Genomic DNA, 21750 nt, shown 5'->3' on the forward strand with positions numbered 1-21750 from the left:
CCCTACTCTCTTAGTAAAATGTTTAGGTTTTATTAATGACAACTTCACAGTGTGTTAGCTGCCTTAATACCATCCAGGCACACTAAAACAAATGGATTTCCAATGTAACCAGAAAACACATCCTGGGTAAAGGAAAAAAGCCTTGCACGTGAGAAGCAATATGAATCAGATGCTGAAATCCTTTGCTTCATGATGCAGGTTAATTGATTTATATAAAAAGCATTGCCTAGATTTCAAGGGGATATTGAAATGAGAGCTTGGTTTTTGTGAGACGAGTAGCCATGTTTTCAGAAGAAAATGGTTAAACTTCGCACTATGGCCTCCCAAAGTGCTGCAAGTCCTAGCTCGAGCCCAGCTCTCTCTGGCCTCATCTCCTACCCTCTCCCCCTACTCTTGACTTCAGCTACCAGCCCTTGTTAATCCTGGATCCATCTAGCTCTTTCGTGCCCTTTTTCCACTGATTTTTTTTTTTGAAAATCCAGGTCAGTTGTCTTGTAAAATGTCCCAAATGCCAGATTGAGTGTGTGCATGTTATGGCCTGTTGTTGTGCAGCCCTAGAGCTAAGAATAGTTTTTACATTTAAAAAGTTTTTTTTTTTTGTTTTTTTTTTTTTTTTTTTTTAAGAAGAAAATAAAGAAAAAAGGAAGGGGAGGGGATGAGAGGGAAGGAGGGGAAAAGAGGAACTATGTGATGGAGCTGCTGTGTTCCCTTGAAAAGCTGATGCCTGACAGAATGAAAATCACAATCACAGAAAACTAACCAGTTTGATCATATGGACCACAGACTTGTCTACCTCGTGAAGCTATGAGCCATACCATGTAGGTCCACCCAAGACAGACAGGTCATGGTGGAGAGTTCTGACAAAACATGGTCCACTGGAGAAGGGAACAGCAAACCACTTCAGTATTCTTGCCTTGAGAACCCCATGAAAGTATAAAAAGGCAAAAAGATAGGACACTGAAAGATGAACTCTCCAAGTCAGTGTGTGCCCAATATGCTACTGGAGAACAGTGGAGAAATAACTCCAGAAAGAATGAAGAAATGGAGCCAAAGCAAAAACAACACCCAGTTGTGGATGTGACTAGTGATGGAAGTAAAGTCTGATGCAATATTATAAAAAGCAGTATTGCATAGGAACCTGGAATGTTAGGTCCATGAATGAAGGCAAATTGGAAGTGGTCAAACAGGAGATGAAAAGAGTGAATGTTGACATTTTAGGAATCAGCAAACTAAAATGGACAGGAATGAGTGAATTTAACTCAGATGACCATTATATCTACTACTGTGGGCAGGAATCCCTTAGAAGAAATGGAATAGCCCTCATAGTCAACCAAAGAGTCTTAAATATAGTACTTGGATGCAGTCTCAAAAACGACAGAATGATCTCTGTTCGTTTCCAAGACAAGCCATTCAATATCACAGTAATCCAAGTCTATGCTCCAATCAGGAATGGTTCTATGAAGACCTCCTAGAACTAACACCAAAAAAAGATATCCTTTTCATCATAGGGGACTGGAATGCAAAAGTGGGAAGTCAAGATATACCTGGAGTAACAGGCAAATTTGGCCTTGTAGTACAAAATGAAGCAGGTTAAAGGCTAACAGAGTTTTGCCAAAAGAATGCTCTGGTCATAGCAAACACTGTCTTCCAACAACACAAGAGAAGATTCTACACGTGGACATCACCAGATGGTCAATACTGAAATCAGATTGGTTATATTCTTTGCAGCCAAAGATGGAGAGGCTCTATACAGTAGCAAAAACAAGACTGGGAGCTGACTGTGGCTCAGATCATGAACTCCTTATTGCCAAATTCAGACTTAAATTGAAGAAATTAGGGAAAACCACTAGACCATTCAGGTATGACCTAAATAAAATCCCTTATGATTATTCAGTGGAAGTGAGAACTAGATTCAAGGGATTAGTTCTGATAGACAGAGTGCCCAATGAACTATGGATGGAGTTTTATGACATTGTACAGGAGGCAGTGATCAAGACCATCCCAAAGAAAAAGAAATGTCAAAGGCAAAATGGTTGTATGAGGAGGCCTTACAAACAGCTATGAAAATAGGAGAAGCTAAAGGCAAAGGAGAAAATGAAAGATATACCCATTTGAGTGCAGAGTTCCAAAGACTAGCAAGGAGAGATAAGAAAGCCTTCCTCAGTGATCAGTGCAAAGAAATAGAGGAAAACAATAGAATGGGAAAGACTAGAGATCTCTTCAAGAAAATTAGAGATACCAAGGGAACATTTCATGCAAAAATGGGCACAATGAAGGACAGAAAGTGTATGGACCTAACAGAAGCAGAGGATATTAAGAAGAAGTGGCAAGAATACACAAAAGAGCTATACAAAAAAAAGATCTTCATGATCCACATAATCACGACAGTGTGATCACTCACCTAGAGATAAACATCCTGGAATGTGAAGTCAAGTGGGCCTTAGGAAGCATCACTATGAACAAAGCTACTGGAGGCAATGAAATTCCAGTTGAGCTATTTCAAATCCTGAAAGATGATGCTGTGAAAGTGCTGGACTCAATAGGCCAGAAAATTTGGAAAACTCAACAGTGGCCCCAGGACTGGAAAAGATCAGTTTTCATTCCAATCCCAAAGAAAGGCAATGCCAAAGAATGCTCAAACTACTGCATAATTGCACTCATCTCACATGCTAGCAAAATAGTGCTCAAAATTATCCAAGCCAGACTTCAAAAGTACATGAAGTGTGAACTTCCAAATGTTCAAGCTGGATTTAGAAAAGGCAGAGGAACAAAAGATCAAATTGCCAACATCTGTTGAATCATTGAAAAAGCAAGAGAGTTCCAGAAAAACATCTGCTTTATTGACTATGCCAAAGCCTTTGACTGTGTGGGTCACAACAAACTGTGGGAAATTCTGAAAGACATGGGAATACCAGACCACCTGACCTGCCTCCTGAGAAATCTGTATGCAGGTCAAGAAGCAACAGTTAGAACTGGACATGAAACAACAGACTGGTTCCAAACTGGGAAAGGAATATGTCAAGGCTGTGTATTGTCACCCTGCTTATTTAACTTATATGCAGAGTACATCATGAGAAATGCTGGACTGGATGAAGCACCAGCTGGCATCAAGATTGCTGAGAAAAATATCAATAACCTCAGATATGCAGATAACACCACACTTACGGCAGAAAGTGAAGAAGAACTAAAGAGCCTCTTGATGAAATTGAAAGAAGAGAGTGAAAAAGTTGGCTTAAAGCTCAACATTCAGAAAACGAAGATCATGGCATCTGATCCCATCACTTCATGGGAAATAGATGGGGAAACAGTGGAAACAGTGTCAGACTTTATTTTTTTGGGCTCCAAAATCACTACAGATGGTGACTTCAGCCATGAAATTAAAAGACGCTTACTCCTTGGAAGGAAAGTTATGACCAACCTAGATAGCATATTGAAAAGCAGAGACATTACTTTGCCAACAAAGGTCCATCTAGTCAAGGCTATGGTTTTTCCAGTGGTCATGTATGGATGTGAGAGTTGGACTGTGAAGAAAGCTGAGCGCCGAAGAATTGATGCCTTTGAACTGTGGTGTTGGAGAAGACTCTTGAGAGTCCCTTGGACTGCAAGGAGATCCAACCAGTCCATTCTAAAGGAGATCAGTCCTGGGTGTTCATTGGAAGGAATGATGCTAAAGCTGAAACTCCAGTACTTTGGCCACCTCATGTGAAGAGTTGACTTATTGGAAAAGACTCTGATATTGGGGGCAGGACGAGTAGGGGACAACAGAGAATGAGATGGCTGGATGGCATCACCGACTCGATGGACATGAGTGTGGGTGAACTCCAGGAGTTGGTGATGGACAGGGAGGCCTGACGTGTTGCAATTCATGGGGTCGCAAATAGTCAGACACGACTGAGTGACTGAACTGAACTGAAGTATATTTCTATTTTGTAAAATGTTCCTTTGTATCATTTTTAAAAGGTTCTATATATAAGTTATGTCATATGGTATTTGTTTTTCTCTATCTGACTTCACTTAGAATGATAATGTCTAGGTTCATCATGTGCTGAAAATGTCATTATTTCATTCTTTTTAATGTGGAGTAATATTTCATCCATATGGAGAAGATGGCTATGTATATCTTTGTGTGTATGTATATATATATATATATATACATCCCAAAGAAAAAGAAATGTCAAAAGGCAAAATGGTTGTATGAGGAGGCCTTACAAACAGCTATGAAAATAGGAGAAGCTAAAGGCAAAGGAGAAAATGAAAGATATATATACCTTTCACACCATATATATATACACACACCACATCTTCTCTGTCCATTCATCTGTTGATGGACATTTAGGTTGCTCCCATGTCTTGGCTACATTTGTAAATAGTGCTCCTCTGAACTATGGGGTGCATGTATCTTTTCAAATTATAGTTTTGTCTGGTTTTATACCCAGAAGTGGGGTTGCTGGATGATATTGTAACTCTATTTTTAGTTTTTTAAGGACTCTCCATACTGTTCCTTATTTAATGTCAGTTAAATTTCTTAACTGACATTCTTTCCTTTATTCCCTTAAAAGAATTATCTTTTAGTGAGTATCACAATGGGCACATCAGTTTTCATTTACTCAGTGTGTTGCAATCAAGTGCAGGCATTATTCTTTTTGATATTCAGATCTCTTTAAAGCTGGCTAGTGGAATGCCCTTCAAGCTGGCTCCTGAATCCTTTCATCACAACCACATTAGTTTTTGAGTGCTTCCTTGCCTTCTGGTACAGGAAATACTAGGGCCACCTTGTACTTCCCTGTTCCAGAGGTGGAATCAGTCACTTCTCAAGAAGCCTCCACTTCTTTTAATAAGAAATGGTATTCCAAAATCAAGATGAAGGTGGTAGATGTGACCAGAGTCACTGGGGTGACATTACTTTCAGACCCTTTCAGAAGACAGAGCTAGGAAATACATGTGAAGAATCACAAGGTCATATTGATATTTCCAGCTCGGGTATAATGCTGTAGTTTTCTTAACTTTTTTTATTCTATGTTTCTCCTTCTTTTCACGTACACTAAAAGCCTTCATTTGATAACACATGAAGACATTTACTTGTTTGCTTTATCGTACAATGCATATTGTATCGATTAAAAACAATATTAAAATTAACTACAGTGTGTGGTTAAGTTTTATGTTACTTTGCAGGTCTTTTGTCCTTAGAACACAACCTACTACGGGGATATAGTCATGATAACTTAAAGTATTTATTCCAAGTATTCAAAAGTATATATTCTTGAAGTAACTTTTTCCCTGAGAGGTTATGTTATACAATTGATAGTTTCCTTTGTTTCTGTTTGTATTCAATTTTAGGTTTTGATTTTGTTTATTTTTGAATATGTGAAACATTTACATGATCCAGAAGTCAAAATTATAAAAAGTTAGAGATCTTGTTCCCGTCTTTTTCTCCTTTACACTGTTTCCACTCTATCTGTAGGTAACTATTTTCATTAAATTCTGGTTTATGTTTCCTGTCTTTGTTTTTGCAAAAACAAGCCTATGCAAATGCAGAAAACTATTTGCCTTGTTTTATGTATTTTTTTTTTCTTACTGAACATAATATCCTGGGAAATCTCCCTATCAGTTCAAAAAGGTATTCCTCATTCTTTCTTTTGTGATATTACTAAAGAATACTCCATTGTGCAGATGTACCATAGTTTATTCATAGGTCTCTTACTGATGCACATTTCTGCTGTTTCCTGTCCTTTGCTGCTACAGAAGTTATACAGTGAATAACCTTATGCCTATATTGTCTTATATTTGGGGAAATGTAGCTTCATGGTATATTCAGGAGTCATTATTGTAGAAACATCCCAAGTGATTCGGATACACAGAGAGGTTTAAGTATTGTTACTTACTGTATACTGTAAAAATGGTATCCAGGAGTCTAGAATTGTTAACATTTAAAAAATGAGGAGTCAACAGGTAAAGAAGTCTTGACTTAAAAAAAGAAAAAAAAAAAGCACAACATGAGAGTTGCAAGTTTAGTTTTATTTGGGGCAAAATGAGGACTGCAGCCCAGGAGACAGCACCTCAAATAGCTCTGAGAAACTGCTCCAAAGAGGCAGGGGAGAAGGAAGGTCAGTATATGTGTGATTATGGTGAAGGGGGAGTATATGCAAACAAGCACATATTTTTCCAGAAGGTTTCTATTAGTCTCGTGAAGCTTTCTGCTAGTCACGATGAATAGTCGTCACCATGAAGGACTTTCCTAGATATGAGGAGATACAAGAATTGGGCTCATAAAATCAGCTCCTGATAATATCTAACCAGCTGAAGACCTGGCTGCCAGTTTTCCCCTGAACCCACATCTCCTGCACTGGCAAGAGGATTCTTTACTGCCTGAGCCATCAGGGAAGCCCACTTAAGACCTGTTTTGCCAGTTTTTCCCTGAGGACTGCTGTTGTTGCTGCTAAGTCGCTTCAGTCGTGTCCGACTCTGTGCGACCCCATAGACAGCAGGCCACTAGGCTCCTCTGTCCCTGGGATTCTCCAGGCAAGAACACTGGAGCAGGTTGCCATTTCCTTCTCCAATGCATGAAAGTGAAAAGTGAAAGTAAAGTCGAGCACAGAGTGCTTCATTTTTGCTCTAACTCCTTTCATGGGGAGTTGAAAATCAGCAGCTGCAGATTGTAGCTTGTAGAGGTAGATAGCAAGTGCCAATTTATAGTCGACAGAAGTAAAGTTCTCATCATCCTGAATCCTAACCTACACTGCCTCCTGCTGCTGCTGCTAAGTCGCTTCAGTCGTGTCCGACTCTGTGCGACCCCATAGATGGCAGCCCACCAGGCTCCCCTGTCCCTGGGATTCTCCAGGCAAGAACACTGGAGTGGGTTGCCATTTCCTTCTCCAATGCGTGAAAGTGAAAAGTGAAAGTGAAGTCGCTCAGTTGTGTCTGACCCTCAGCGACTCCCTCATGGACTGCAGCCTTCCAGGCTCCTCCATCCATGGGATTTTTAGGCAAGAGTACTGGAGTGGGGTGCCATTGCCTTCTCCCTACACTGCCTAGTAGAATGCAACTGAGTTATAGAAACAGAAGCTTAGTATCTGGAGTCTTGTGCCCAAATCATCATGTTGGTAAAAAGGTTATCTTATGAATACACACATATGTGACCCACATTTGGGCACTGGATACCTTTCAGTTTGGATACCTGAGTCGGGGAGCCAAGGGGCATCCAACTCGGGCATCTAATAGGCAGTTGTTTGCACAGGTTTGAAGATTAGACTAGGGGTCATTAGCATGTAGGTGACAGAGTAGGTGAAATATGACTGAGGGAAGGATTACAGAGTGAGAAGGTGCTTAGGATGGAACCCTGGGGAACACCATTACTTCAGAGGCCAGTAGAGGAACCCAAAGAAACTATAAATAGCCAGAGAGATAGTAGGAAAACCTGAGAAGATGAGTTACAAAAGCCTAGGAAGCAGTGTTACAAGAAGAAAATAGTTAAAAAGTTATCTATGTTAAATACTGTTGAGAGGTGAGGCAAGACAAAGGCAGAACTGTATCCACTGGATTTAATAACAGAGATGAGTGGTAAAACATTTGTCAGGACAGATTCCATGTTGTGGTGTAGCTATCCTGAGTGTTAAGGAAGGCATTCAGCCTCATACAGACATCCTTGGAAACACTGATGCAACAGAGTATGTTTCTAAAAGCAACAAAAGTTGACATTTGTACCCAAAGGAAAAGAAAATAAATTCTAGCATTTTTTTCCATAAGGTTTTTTTAAAGAACAAAGTAACTTTATTGAAGTATAAAGTATATTTGATTTACAAAGCTGTGTTAGTTTCACGTGTATGGTCCTATAAATTAAAAACTTTGGTGGGGGCTGTTATTTATCTATATTAGAATCTATACAATAAGATGCTTTTGGATTTAGCAAATAATGTATGCTTATTTTAGGTTTCAGTTCAGTTCAGTCGCTCAGTCGTGTCTGACTCTTTGCGACCCCATGAATTGCAGCACGCTAGGCCTCCCTGTCCATCACCAACTCCCGGAGTTCACTCAAACTCACGTCCATCGAGTCGGTGATGCCATCCAGCCATCTCATCCTCTGTCATCCCCTTCTCCTCCTGCCCCCAATCCCTCCCAGCATCAGGGTCTTTTCCAATGAGTAAACTCTTCGCATGAGGTGGCCAAAGTACTGGAGTTTCAGCTTTAGCATCATTCCTTCCAAAGAACACCCAGGGCTGATCTCCTTCAGAATGGACTGGTTGGATCTCCTTGCAGTCCAAGGGACTCTCAAGAGTCTTCTCCAACACCACAGTTCAAAAGCATCAATTCTTCGGCACTCAGCTTTCTTCACAGTCCAACTCTCACATCCATACATGACCACTGGAAAAACCATATTATTGAGTAATTTCATAATAGTATCAAAATAGTAATGTCATATATTTTATGCTGTTCCTCAAAAAGTACCATGACTTTCAAACCTATGGGAACCATGGCTCCAGAATAACTTTTAAATCACTTCTTTCTCTTCTGCTTGCCTTCTCCCATTCTTGTCTATACTCTGGGTTATAACTAGACTTCTTTTGCCCCACTGTGGAGCTTCCCTGGTGGCTCAGCGGTAAAGAATCCGCCTGTAATGCAGGTTCGATTCCTGAGTCAGGGAGATCCCCTGAGGCGGGCACGGCAGTCCACTCCAGTATTCTTGCATGGAGTACAGTCCTTAGGGTCACACAGAGTCCACACCACTGAAGCCACTTAGCACGTACTAGCAGATGGCAGTTCAGCCTAAAGTTTGGGCGGCCAGGGTATACTCACAGAGGAAATGAGGAGCATTGTGGAAGTTACTGAATCTACTGCTTTCCAAATCTGGCTGAGCATCAAAACGAACAACTTGAGATGTGCATTAAAAAGAATCCTGGGTCCCAGCCCTAGATCCCGATACAATTTGTATGGAATGAGGCCTAGAGATCTGTTCCTTGAATAAAGTGCCTTTGATCTTACAAATTCAACTTCTGAATAAAAAACAAGAGGCCCAAAGCAGTCACGCCTAGGCGGGTCTCCTGGCAGGAGATTCGCGGCTTTGAGCTTTCGGTGTTGGCGGAAGGGTGTTTGGATTTTTGTTTTGGAGTCGTTGGGAGGGCTTGCTTTTCCTAGCTCTTTAGGTTCAGTAGATTGACCTTCCCTCGAGTTTCTCTCTAGGTAGGAGACGCGGTGGGTTAGCAGCTCTGCAGGTGCTATTTATGCCGCGGTCCAGCCAGCTAGTTTGCTGCCAGCACCTGGAGGAGCCTGGAGTTTGTGCTGCGTGGGCAGGAGTGCGCCCCGCCCCTGCCCCTGCCCCGCCCCGCCCACCGAATCTCGGCGTTCCATCCTATCCCGGCCCTCCGCTGGGAACTTGAGGCGGAGCTCCGCGCAAGCTAGCTTCCGGGGGAGGAGGTAAGTTTGTGAAAGCGGATGGCCTTTACCTTTTAAAACAAGTTTCAGGCGTACAGCATTATAGCTCAATGTCTGTGTATACTAAAGCATGATCATCACCACAAGTTTAGTTGCCATCCATCTCCCTACGGTTAACTCAAGTCACACATTTCGCCCACCCCCTGGAAGCCGAAGGTCCTACAGTCGCGGAGCTGATTGGCTGTTCATGGGCATCTACGCAGCCCGGGGTTTTCCGGAATTGGGGTTGAGCTCGGGACAATGGACTATGGCCTCGTCGAGTCAGCCCTTGCTGGAGCTGCAGGGACCTCTACTCCCACCCAAGGACCTGGTGGAGGAGGAAGACGAGTATTTAAGGGAGGATGCGGAGGAGGACGAAGACACGGTGTTTCTTGACGCAGAGGAGCTTTGCAGTGGGGGCGTAAATGCTGGTAGCCTCCCTGGGCTGCTCCGTGGTGAGGAAATAACTCGGCCCTCGGGGGCGGGATCGGCGGATTAATGAATTGTTTCTATTATGGCCTCCTCCAAAGTACGGCGCTCCATCGCTGCTAACAGACTTCTTTTGGAATCGCCTAAGTGCTTCGTCCTGTTTAGAATAAAATAATAATAGCAGAGACTTGAGCAAATACTGTATATTAAGCTTGGGCTTCACGTGTATCTCATTAATGTTCACAACTTTTTGAGGTAGTTTTATAAACAAGGAAACAGTGGGTGTCCAGCCAGTATTAACACCTCGAATCAGGGCTTTTAACTATTTCCCTGTCTTTCCTGGAGTCGAATATGTGGTTGCTGTTCAGCTACTTAAACACACATATACGTGAAACACCACAAGCACTGTGGACTCATTAACCTGTTAATCTTGTGATCTGTATTTATCTTGTCTAGTTTCCTGTCCTAAGAATTACACCTATTGTGTGTTCCTGGTGACTGACGTTTAAGAATGTTTGAATGTTCAGACCAGTTGCTGTCCAGTAGAATTTTCTGTGATGATGGTATTGCTGTATATTTGCACTCTCCTATACAGTAGCTCGGAGAAGGCAATGGCACCCCACTCCAGTACTCTTGCCTGGAAAATCCCATGGGCAGAGGAGCCTGGTAGGCTGCAGTCCATGGGGTCGCTAAGAGTCGGACACGACTGAGCGACTTCACTTTCACTTTTCACTTTAATGCATTGGAGAAGGAAATGGCAACCCACTCCAGTGTTCTTGCCTGGAGAATCCCAGGGAAGGGGGAGCCTGGTGGGCTGCCGTCTATGGGATCGCACAGAGTCGGACACGACTGAAGTGACTTAGCAACAGCAGCATACAGTAGCTGCTAGCCATGTGTGGTTATTGAAAACTTCAAATGCAGCTAGTGCACCAGAGAAGCTGAATCTAAAGTTTTAATTAAATTTAAATAGTCACAGGTGAGTAGGCAGCACAAGTTTAGACAGAAAATGTTTAAGTATTTGTGGAGGGTTTAGTTTTTCATCCTACAAGTGTTAGCGACTGGCTACTGTGTTCCAAGCAAGATATGTTTGTTGCTGGGATACCCTGGAGAGATCAGATGATGAGGTTGCTGTCTTAATGGAGCTTCCCCTCTAATGCATTAAACAGACATTCTACAAATAATCACAACTGTTTGCGCTATGTATGCTAAGTCTCTTCAGTCATGTCAGACTCTTTGCAACCCTATGGATTATAGCCCACCAGGCTCCTCTGTCCGTAGGATTCTCCAGGCAAGAATACTGGAGTGGGTTGCCACGCCGTCCTCCAGGGGATCTTCCCCATGATCCGGGGATCAAACCATTGTCTTTTGTGTCTCTTGCTTTGGCAGGCAGGTTCTTTACCACTAGCGCCACCTGGGATGTAACTATACTATCAGTGCTTAATAGAAATAGTATGAAGTGCCATGAGGTTATATTTATGAGATTCAGGGAAGGTTTTCTGAGGAAGTGACAGTTAATCTGAGTTCTGTAGTAAATGGGGTAAACAGTAAGGAAGAAAATATTTAAGGCAGGTGCAACAGCTTTTGCAAAGACTGTGTGGTAGGAGGGACCTTGACTTTTTTTTTAATTGAAGGATAATTGCTGTACAGAATTTTGTGGTTTTCTGTCATACATCAACAAGAATCAGCCATAGGTACACCCATATCTCCTCCCTCCCAAACCTCCCTCTCATCTCCCTCTGGATCCCACCCTTCTAGATTGTCAAAGATCCGCTGTTTGAGCCACACAGCAAATTCCCACTGGCTGTCTGTTTTACATATGGTATTGTAAGTTTCCATGTTACTCTCTCCATACATCTCACCCTTTTCCTCTTCCCCTTCCCCCATGTCCATAGGTCTGTTCTCTATGTCTGGTTCTCCATTGCTGCCCTGAAAATAAATTTATGAGTACCATCTTTTTAGATTCCACATATACGCATCAGTATATATTTATTTTTCTCTTTCTGACTTCACTCTGGAAAATAGGCTCTAACTTCGTCCATCTCATTAGAACCGACTCAAATGCGTTCCTTTTTATGGCTGAGTAGTATTCCATTGTATATATGTACCACAGCTTCGTTATCCATTCATCTGGATGGGCATCTAGGTTGCTTCCATGTTCTGCTGCTGCTGCTAAGTCACTTCAGTCGTGTCCAACTCTGTGCGACCCCATAGATGGCAGCCCAACAGGCTCCTCCATCCCTGGGATTCTCCAGGGTTGCCATTTCCTTCTCCAATGCATTAAAGTGAAAAGTGAAAATGAAGTCTCTCAGTCGTGTCCGACCCTCAGCGACCCCATGGACTGCAGCCTTCCAGGCTCCTCCATCCATGGGATTTTCCAGGCAAGAGTACTGGGGTGGGGTGCCATAGCTATTGTAAATAGTGCTGCAGTGAACATTGGGGTACATGTGTCTTTTTGACCCTGACATTTTTTTTAGATACTCCTTGGAGGTCAGTATTGGCTGAGATCAGAGTAGCAGAGAGGGAACCACTTTTAGGAGAGGAACAACAGACTTTCCAGGTACCATGCCTCCCTCCTGGAATACAAAGACAAATAAGACATCTTATTCTAGAAGCTTACAATGTAGTAGCTGCTGCTGCTAAGTTGCTTCAGTTGTGTCCGACTCTATGTGACCCTACAGATGGCAGCCCATGAGGCTCCCCAGTCCCTGGGATTCTCCAGGCAAGAACACTGGAGTGAGTTGCCATTTCCCCAATGCATGCATGCATGCTAAGTAGCTTCAGTTGTGTCCAACTCTGTGTGACCCCATGGACAGCAGCCCACTAGGCTCCTCTGTCCACAGGATTCTCTAGGCAAGAATACTGGTGTGGGTTGCCATGTCCTTCTCCGACAGTGTAGTAGAGGGAGACAGATAAACAGGTAAGTGGAATATAGACACTGCAATAGACATCTGTGCAGGGTACTGTCCCGGGATTAAAGAGAGCAGTGGGGTTGACAAAACATTGGGAAAGATTTTAAATTATCCTAAATTAACATTTCCTTTTTTTTTTTTTTAAAGTTTCTGTGTTTGATGAAAACACTCAGCAGAAATGTGACGTGCTTGGACGTTTTCCGTTAACTGATGCTTGGTGGCGAGTGAAGGTACAGGTAAAGCCTGTAGGATCAGGGAGCTATCAGGTTCAAGGATTTCCGTCTTACTTTTTACAGTCAGATATGTCACCACCAAATCAAATCCACATCTGTTCCCTCTTTCTTAAAGAGTGTAATGTCTCCAGTGAGCAAAGAATTAAGTTTTTTACATGGTTAAATAATAAATCAAGGTATAAAGACCTCAATTTTGAAAATCTTATGGAAAACTTAAGAACTTGGCAAGAGGAAATTGAAGGGAATAGTCAAAAACAGTCTACGCAGAAAACACAAGAGTCACCACCAGATCATGGGATGCCGCTTCCTCTGGAATTCACATGTAAGTGGTTTTCTCATGGAGTTTTAGTGTAATTGAGGTACTGGATGACTAGTGTGTTTAAAATATCACCACTACAGTACCTTAGTATAGTATTCTTTTTTAAGATTGGGTTTGATAAAAATGTGTTTGTATTGCTTTTGGAGTATGTCATTAACATTGTGGGTTTCTCATCTATAATGTGAAGATATGGGGTGAGATGGGAGAAGGAAATGGCAACCCACTCCAGTATTCTTGCCTGGAGAATTCATGGACAGAGGAACCTGGTGGGCTACAGTCCATGGGATCACAAAAAGTTGGACACGACTGTGTGACTAACTTGGGGTTAGATGATCTTTAAATACCTTTCAGTTCCTGACCTGCTCTAAAAGTATGATTCTAGGTCTCTCTCTAACTTTTGTATCCATAGGATTACCTTGAGTTGTTAAGAAAAAGTTCGATTGTCGATTATTCTGTTTAAGAAGGCAGAGAAGAAAGGCAGGAAAAGAACGATCCATTTTGGAAAGATTTCAGTTCAAAATGATTTAAAATAACTTTTAAATATGGTTTGTTATCTGGACATTCACATATATGGAAGTTTTATTTCTTAATTCTATCAAATGAATTTGGCAGTAAGTATATCATTGAATGACTTCCATGATGAAAGAATCATGACTATAGTAAGAAAAAAGATTATAAAGTTTAATATGTAAATGGTTTTTAATGCTTAGCTTTGAATTTATCTATATATCATTTAGTTGGAAATGTTATTCTTTTGCAAGTAGGAGGAAACAAAAGTCTAAGAGTAGTTGTCTAAGCATTTGAAGAACATAAATTTTGATGTTAAACACAATGAAAGCCATCTTGGTACAAAAACAATTGTTATAATACAATCAGTTTTCTCCTGCTTAAAGTGAATGTGTTACTCTCTCTTTGATTGGAATTTCTTTAACTAGTGCTAAATGAGAAAGTCTATCAAATCAGTTGTTTTATGAGCTCATTTGTTAGCTTGGATTTGTTCTTTTCTGATATCCTGTAGTTCCATTTATAACGGTGATGAGAGCTTTGCAGTTTCCAAAAATAATGGAATTCCTTCCAGTTCTTCTGCCCCGACACTTCAAACAGCTCATAACCTCAAATTCTGTAGAGGTGTTGGAAAAGATAGAAGAGATTTTAGGTACACAGCCATGGAAACTTGGATTTCGTAAAGTAAGTAAGACATTTTCTTAGCTTTTTGTAATCTTATACAAGGCAGGATATCTCAAACTTGACAATTTTGCATCTTTTTCAAAGGAAAGAAATTTGTATGACCTCAATGTTGATTTATTCTCCTTTCAGTGTTACAACTAAATATAAACTTCTTATACCTATCCTCTTATACAATAAATTTACAAAGGAAAACAAAATAACAAAATAAATGATATTCATATCATCAGTACTTTAGTTACATAATTTAATTTCATGACTTTTTTGGTAACTAAATTGCTGTTGCACCTTGAGTATAGATCTCACTGAAGACACAAGTTCTTAAGAGTTTGGCAAGTCCATTCTGCTATGTAGCACAGTTCCTCACTTTCTTATTTGAACTTTCAAAAGCCTTCATTATTCATATGGTACATCGTGATGTCATTTGATTTTTTCCTTTGGCACAATAATGTCATTTTTCAATTTCTTTGGCACTTCTGTTTTTGTTATTAGATGCCAGGAGTAGTAAAGCGATACTGTGAAGCTCCAGAGGTGTTGAAAACCAAATGTGGCACTTAAATCAGTACTTGGTTGTGAGTGGTTTTCCAAATGAAAATACACTTTAAAGATTCTGATATAATTCGTGGGTTCCCCAAGAATGTTTACAGATTCCATCCCTCTTGAGAAATACTGGAATAATGAATTTATTCCCTCTGTAAAATGACTATGATTTCAATATGCTCGGGGAAAAAAAAAAGACTCTGGAGCACTATTATCTATATTTATTCAGTAGGACAGAGAGGCAGAGCAGTGAACCTTCTGGGACTCAAGTGGGAAAAGGAGGCTTGGAATCCCCTGTTCAGCATGTAAACCACCACCCAGAGTAAAGATTTTTATTGAGGTTTTATGTTCGTTTGCTAGGACTGCTGTAACAAATAGCATAGACTGGGTGGTGTAAACCACAGAACTTTTATTTTCTCACAGTTCTCGAGTCTATAAATCCAAATCCAGTCAAGATGTTAGCAGGGTTGGTTTCTTCTGAGGCCTCTCTCCTTAGCTTATGAGTAGCTATCTTCCTGTGTCTTCACACCATCTTCCCTCTGTGCTTATCTGGGTCCTAAAGTCTTCTTATAAAGACACCTGTCATCTTGGATTAGGGCCTGTCCCACATCTCATTTTAACTTAATTATCTTTTTAAAGACCCTGTCTCCAAACATTCAGCGTTCTGGGTGTTAGAATTTCAACATATGAATTTTGTGGGGTACACATTTCAGCTCGTAAGTTGTATGGAGGGCTCCAGGGGTGATGTCTCCATGAAAAAAAAATGGAGCTAGTAGGTGACCTACTGAGTGGGTCATGATGAAGGAAGTTCTATACCTTTTCAGTAGTTTGGGCAGAATTGTTGATAGGCACACGGAGAACTAAACAAGTCAAGAAAACAAGGCAGTCATTAACTCCACAGTACACGCAAGAGTTCAATACAAAATTTATGTAATCACAGCATATTATGTCACTCAATTGTGGATCCCGTTTATACTGATTTAACCAAAATCAGTTTTCAAAATGGTACTGTAACTTTTTCAAAGATGGGAGAAGTGTGTGTTTAGGTGATAGTATAAAAGAGAGCAAGTTCCATGAAGAAAGACCTTCCAAAGTAAGGAGTTAACACTAATTATCTAATTTTTTTTAAAAAAATTAAAGAATAGTATAAACAATACTTAGAAATGTGGAGATAAATTCTGGAAGAAATAGCTAAAAGTGTTGGAGGTGTTGCCTTTAGAAGTCATGGAAAGGGTAAGTCAGGGATTCATATATTTTGTGATAAGGCTCTTAGTGTTACTTGACTTTTAAAACTGTATATGTATTGCTTTGAGAAAATATAATTTTAATTAGAGCATTATATAGATCTCTAATCACAGTAAAATTAATTAAAAAAATAGTGATGTGTTAGGTACATAGTTTTTCTCCTCCAAATTTCATTGAAACACATGTCTTCTGGAACTTAAAAATTATTAATAAATGCCGTAGTTTTCACTGTAATTCTCGTAATAGTTATCAGTCTTTATCACTCTTATAAAACAACATAAACTTTATTTTCTTAAAGATAACCTACAGAGAACTGAAGCTTTTGCGATGTGAAGCAAGTTGGACGTCATTTCATCAATGCAAGTCTCTTTTCCAGTTGATGACAGATTTGGAAAAGAATGCATTAATAATATATTCTCAACTGAAGCAGATATGTAGAGAGCAGGGGCACACGTGTGTTGAAGAAGCTGACTTAACTTTTCAACTGTCGGACCTCATGTCTTTTCACGACGCTTGGCAGTCTCTGAAGTTCTTGAAGGATATTGGCGTGGTGACGTATGAGAAGGGCTGTGTCTTTCTTTATGACCTTTACCAGGCTGAGAGAGGCATTGCCTCTTCAGTCTGTGACTTGATGACCAGGCCTCCATGGCAATTACAGGTTGATGTCAAAAAGGTGCTTGCGTCTATTTGCACCACAAGACCTGAGAATTCAGGAAGTGGTGATACACTGAATAAAAGTAAACCTGATGAAACAAGATTAGAAGATCTTGTGGATATTTTGGACATGCAAGACAGCGGTGACCATATTTGGGATGATGGTGAAAAGGAAGTGAATGCAGAAATGAGTGAGGGTCAACTGGATCAGGACCAGATGACTGCTCTGGACATGATTTGCTCCAATGCTGTGACAGTCATAAGTGGGAAAGGTGGTTGTGGGAAGACCACAATTGTTAGCCAGCTTTTTAAGCACATAGAGTTGTTGGAAGAAAAAGAAGTGAAAAAAGCTTGTGAAGATTTTGAACAAGACTGGAATGTACCAGAAGAATGGATCACCTTCACCGAGCAAAGTCAGCAGAAACTGGACAAGGCTATAGAAGTTTTACTTACGGCACCTACAGGGAAAGCAGCTGGCTTACTGAGACAGAAAACTGGTTTTAATGCTTATACACTATGTCAGGTAAAACCTCTTACATTTTTTCTCTACATAAAACAGTTAAAGATGGACTTAATGATTTTATTTTTCATTTCTTCCTGACAACAATTAGTGGGCATTTATTGAATGTTTTCTAGACCCTTGCCTTGTGGTAGCTAATCATTTAGATCAGAGATTCCCCAGCTTCCAGGCCATGGACTGGTACCTCCTATCTGATCAGCTGCAGCATTCGATTAGAAATAAAGTGTGCGGTAAATGTAATGCCCTTGAATCATCTTGAAACCATTACACCCTCCTCCTGCCCCCATCTGTCCATGAAAAAATTGTCATCTGTCCATGAAAAAGTTGTCTTCCATGAAAACAGTCCCTGGTGCCAAAAAGGGTGGAGACCACTGATTTAACTCAATGCGACTCAAAATGGCCAGTCTATAAACTGTTACTGTTTACAGGGAAATAGGTGCTCATGCTATCACTGTGCTGCTTCCTTCTTTAAGAGAGTCTTATTATGATAAAAAAAAAGTCAGCCGAAGTGTATGCTGAATGCTGTAGTTAGTTTTGATTCTGACATATGGCCCTGTTCTCATTGGGACTGGTTACAAACATGTCAGAGTCCACATTCTGTGGAATGAAAGCGGCGTGAAAGTGAAAACTTGGGTCATCTGGTTTAGTGCTTTATCTCCTCTGCCTACAACAGTGCCTGGCAAATAGTGGTTGCATAATAAGCATTTCAAATGAATTAAGATGCTTGGAAAAAATAGCTGTGGCTGTAGTTGAGAGTTATGAAGTTTCGAACTTATAAAGAGTTGGAGAGTTTCCTTTAGCCCTGACCTGCCATTTTATAGATCAAGGAACTTAGTCCTTGGAAGATTTCTGAAGGAAAAAATAATTAGAGTCTAATGGACAGTGAAGCTCAGGTTAGAAGAATGTTTTATTTAAGGGAAAGGCCTTCCCAAAGGCATTGAGGTAAATCATCAAGAGGGTGTAGAGATTTTGAGGGGACTTTGTTGAATGGAATGAAGTGTGTGTAAAATAATGGAAATGGCACTTGGTTTAGACTGGGAATTTGAGCTTTAAAGTTTGTATTTTCCTGTTTCATAAAGTCCTTGACAAAGGAGTGAAGTGGGAAAATGATGTTATCTGCATTTTACAGAAGAGCCAGTAGAAATTTGAAGGTGTTAAACAGTTGGCCCCAAACTTAACTAAGGGCAGAGCTTGCCCGGGGATTCACATTTGTAACCTCCCAGCTTGCTACTCTTTCCACCGTGCCACGATTCCCTTATTTATTACAGACTTTGAACACCTAACAAACAAGCCTGGACTTGATTACTGGGGAGTCATTTAGGTTCCCAGGCAAAAGAGTGAAATGAAGAAAGCAGCTCTGAGGAAGGCTGCCTAGAATCCTGGGATTCCCTGGTGGCTCAGATGGTAAAGAATCCACCTGCAATGCAGGAGACCTGGTTTTGATCCCTGGGTCAAGAAGATCCCTTCATAGACCCACAGGCCATCTCAGAAATTACTTTTGCGTTACATTTATCACATGAGTGAGCATAGTGCTAGAGAAGTTCAATGTAGCTCATTGGTGGGAGAATCTTCTGATCAGTGTATGATTTTTTCCATTACGCCTTCATGTCTGGTTAGTCTGAAGGACTGAATTAGAAGAGGAGAGGCCAGAGAAGGATCATTACTGATTTTCATCTTATGTTCCAACTCTGATCAATTAGTAGTATCTTAATATTGGGTTGGAATACTGGGAGGACATTTCTGAAGCTATGTTTAGGCTCAGGAGAGCCCTGAGGTGGTGGTTATATCATTTATTTATCATTCTTGGGCTAGGGATACCAGCAGATAATGCAGATAATTTTTTAGTGACAGTGAGCACACACACACACACACACACACACACACACATTGCATATATATATATAAACAACATAGAAACATTTTTTGAATTATATACACCAAAAATATTTAGCATTCTCTGGTTGTAAATTTAATAGTAAATATTTTTACCTCTGTAATAGGGTTTTTTTTTTTTTTAGTTGTCTTGTTGGTTGTAGTGGTAGTAGTTTTTCAGTGTTGGGGAAGTACTTGAAGAGAAAATAATATTTTTATAGTTAGTTCAGGCAGGCAGCCCTTTATTTCCAGAATGGAGTATTCTAGTTGCAAGAAGAGTGAGGCTTAAGTGTTTGGGCTATCTCAGAAGGCCAAGAGAAGGTTTAATTGCAGTTGGAAAGAACAGGGAGCTCACTCTGCTTACCACTCAGGAGTGGTAAGCAAATGGTTGGGATTCTGGTGGTGGAAGAGTGCTGTTTGTTGAATTAAACACATTAAGTACTCACTAGGAAGCAATTTTTTGAACTATTTCCTCTATTTTTCCATTCTATAACTTTTGTGTTCTCTATTTCTTTCATCTTTTTCCCCATGTTATTGTACCTATATCCTCCCCATCCCTTCCCCATTTAAGAGTTTTATTTTAAAAGAACATGTTGTTAAATTTTTTTGATTTTTTTTTTTTGGTGAATTTTTTAACCTGAATTTAGAAATGTCATACTTTGCTTGTAGGTCAATTATAGTTTCTATTTATGGAAGGAAAAAAAAAAGACCAAGAACAGGCCATGGAAATTTTCTTCGGTTAGAGTTCTGGTTGTGGATGAAGGGAGTTTGGTATCGGTAGCAATCTTCAAGTCGGTTTTAAATTTATTGTGTGAGCACTCCAAACTTTCTAAACTTATTATCCTTGGTAAGTTAAAATATTGTTGGAATCCTAATTGTTTGGTTCAAATCACTGTGATTAGTAGGTTGTTTTGGGGTTTTCCAGGTGGTTCATTGGTAAAGAATCCACCTGCCAATGCAGGAGTCTCACCAGAGACATGGGTTCAATCCCTCGGGTGGGAAGATCCCCTGGAGAATGAAATGGCAACCCACTCTGGTATCCTTGCCTGGAAAATCCCATAGACAGAGGAGTCTGGCAGGCTACTGTCCATAGGATCGCAAAGAGTCAGACACGACTGAGCACGCATACACACACCCCCACACACACACAGTAGCTTGTTTATACCATTTCAGTGTTTTAATATCCATATCCTACAGGCGAGAAGGCATTTCTCAGAGCCCACATTAAAGGCACACTGAGTTCAATTTGACCACCTCTATCAGCTCAGTGGCTTTTTGTTTTGGTTAATTATTAGCAAGCTAGGTTGTGAGTGAAATAGAGTTGTGAGGGGTTACAGTAATTACCTAAATGATGACTATTAAAATAGTAGAATTGTCACAGACTCAGAGTAAATCAGGACATAGATCATTTGGAAATAATAAAAAGTCTGAACGATAGACCACTTAAAAGTAGTTTTATGATTTTAAGCTAATAGTGCAAATGAAACCTCACTAGCTTAAGTCCGTTCCAATTTTGGTGAGATTTAGTTAGATTCTATTGGGTAGTACTGACGTGTAGACTATATGATTTAATGGAGGAGAAAATAAAATTGCAATGAGAGAATCAATATATTTATAAATTATTGTTTTAGGTATTTGAGAATATTGTATAAGCAGTTGATTCCATTAATAGTTAAGCATTCTCTCAGTTTCCCAGAAAATAGTTTCTCTTTTCTCTAGGATTTGCTTGTTTGTTTAAAGTAAAAAGATGTGTAATAGAGCAGAACATTATCATTACATTACTGAAATTTATCTGTTATTAAATGCACTGGATTTATTTCACATTTTAATGTTAATTTCATTTATTTGAGGCCATAGATTTTTCTATGTTTAGTAAGACATTGAGCAGGATTGAATAAATGACTAAATTACCTAAGACCTATTTTTTTCTTTACATGTTGGTGAAAATATATGCCCCAACACATACCTGTAAACATATGAAAAAAGTTCAATTCACATTTTACCTTACCATGTTATCACTGTTTTTATGCTTTATATTGTTTAATTAGAATGCTTTTGTTGTAGAATATTTTTGAAGACTTAATGTTCTTAAGTAATTTTAAACAAAGATTTTTTTTTCTTTTTTTCTCAGAGTAAGTCTTTATAATTATAGCATTTATCAGAAGGGAGAAATAAAAATAATTTCTAAATTTCAAGATCCTAGTTACTTAAAACCTACTATCTGCTTTTTCCGCTTTTCAGGTGATGTTAGACAGTTACCCAGTATTGAGCCTGGTAACTTGCTGAAAGATCTTTTTGAAACTCTTAAATCAAGAAATTGTGCTATTGAACTAAAGACGAACCATAGAGCAGAATCTGAACTAATTGTGGACAATGCTACAAGGTATATTATGACTAAAATTCTGCATTTTCTTTCTGTTGTATTGGAAATAAAGGGAA

General features: G+C 39.9%; 1 protein-coding gene across 2 annotated transcripts in view; it reads left to right on the forward strand.

Annotated features, from left to right (window-relative positions):
- Positions 1-21750, forward strand: part of HELB (DNA helicase B) — a 61624-nt gene that overhangs the window by 15684 nt on the left and 24190 nt on the right. Inside the window, exons 1-6 of one of the 2 annotated variants that reach the window (XM_006066457.4) lie at positions 9427-9860; positions 12891-13298; positions 14314-14483; positions 16564-17442; positions 19981-20158; positions 21553-21694. In XM_006066457.4, the coding sequence (XP_006066519.1) occupies positions 9497-9860; positions 12891-13298; positions 14314-14483; positions 16564-17442; positions 19981-20158; positions 21553-21694 (2141 nt within the window). In that variant the 5' untranslated portion in view covers positions 9427-9496. Of the gene's footprint in view, positions 1-9426; positions 9861-12890; positions 13299-14313; positions 14484-16563; positions 17443-19980; positions 20159-21552; positions 21695-21750 lie in introns of those variants that run through there. The other variant, XM_025285059.3, reaches the window with a different exon arrangement.

Source organism: Bubalus bubalis, chromosome 4 (genome assembly GCF_019923935.1).
Source record: "Bubalus bubalis isolate 160015118507 breed Murrah chromosome 4, NDDB_SH_1, whole genome shotgun sequence".
In the NCBI taxonomy this organism is placed as follows: Eukaryota; Metazoa; Chordata; class Mammalia; order Artiodactyla; family Bovidae; genus Bubalus; species Bubalus bubalis.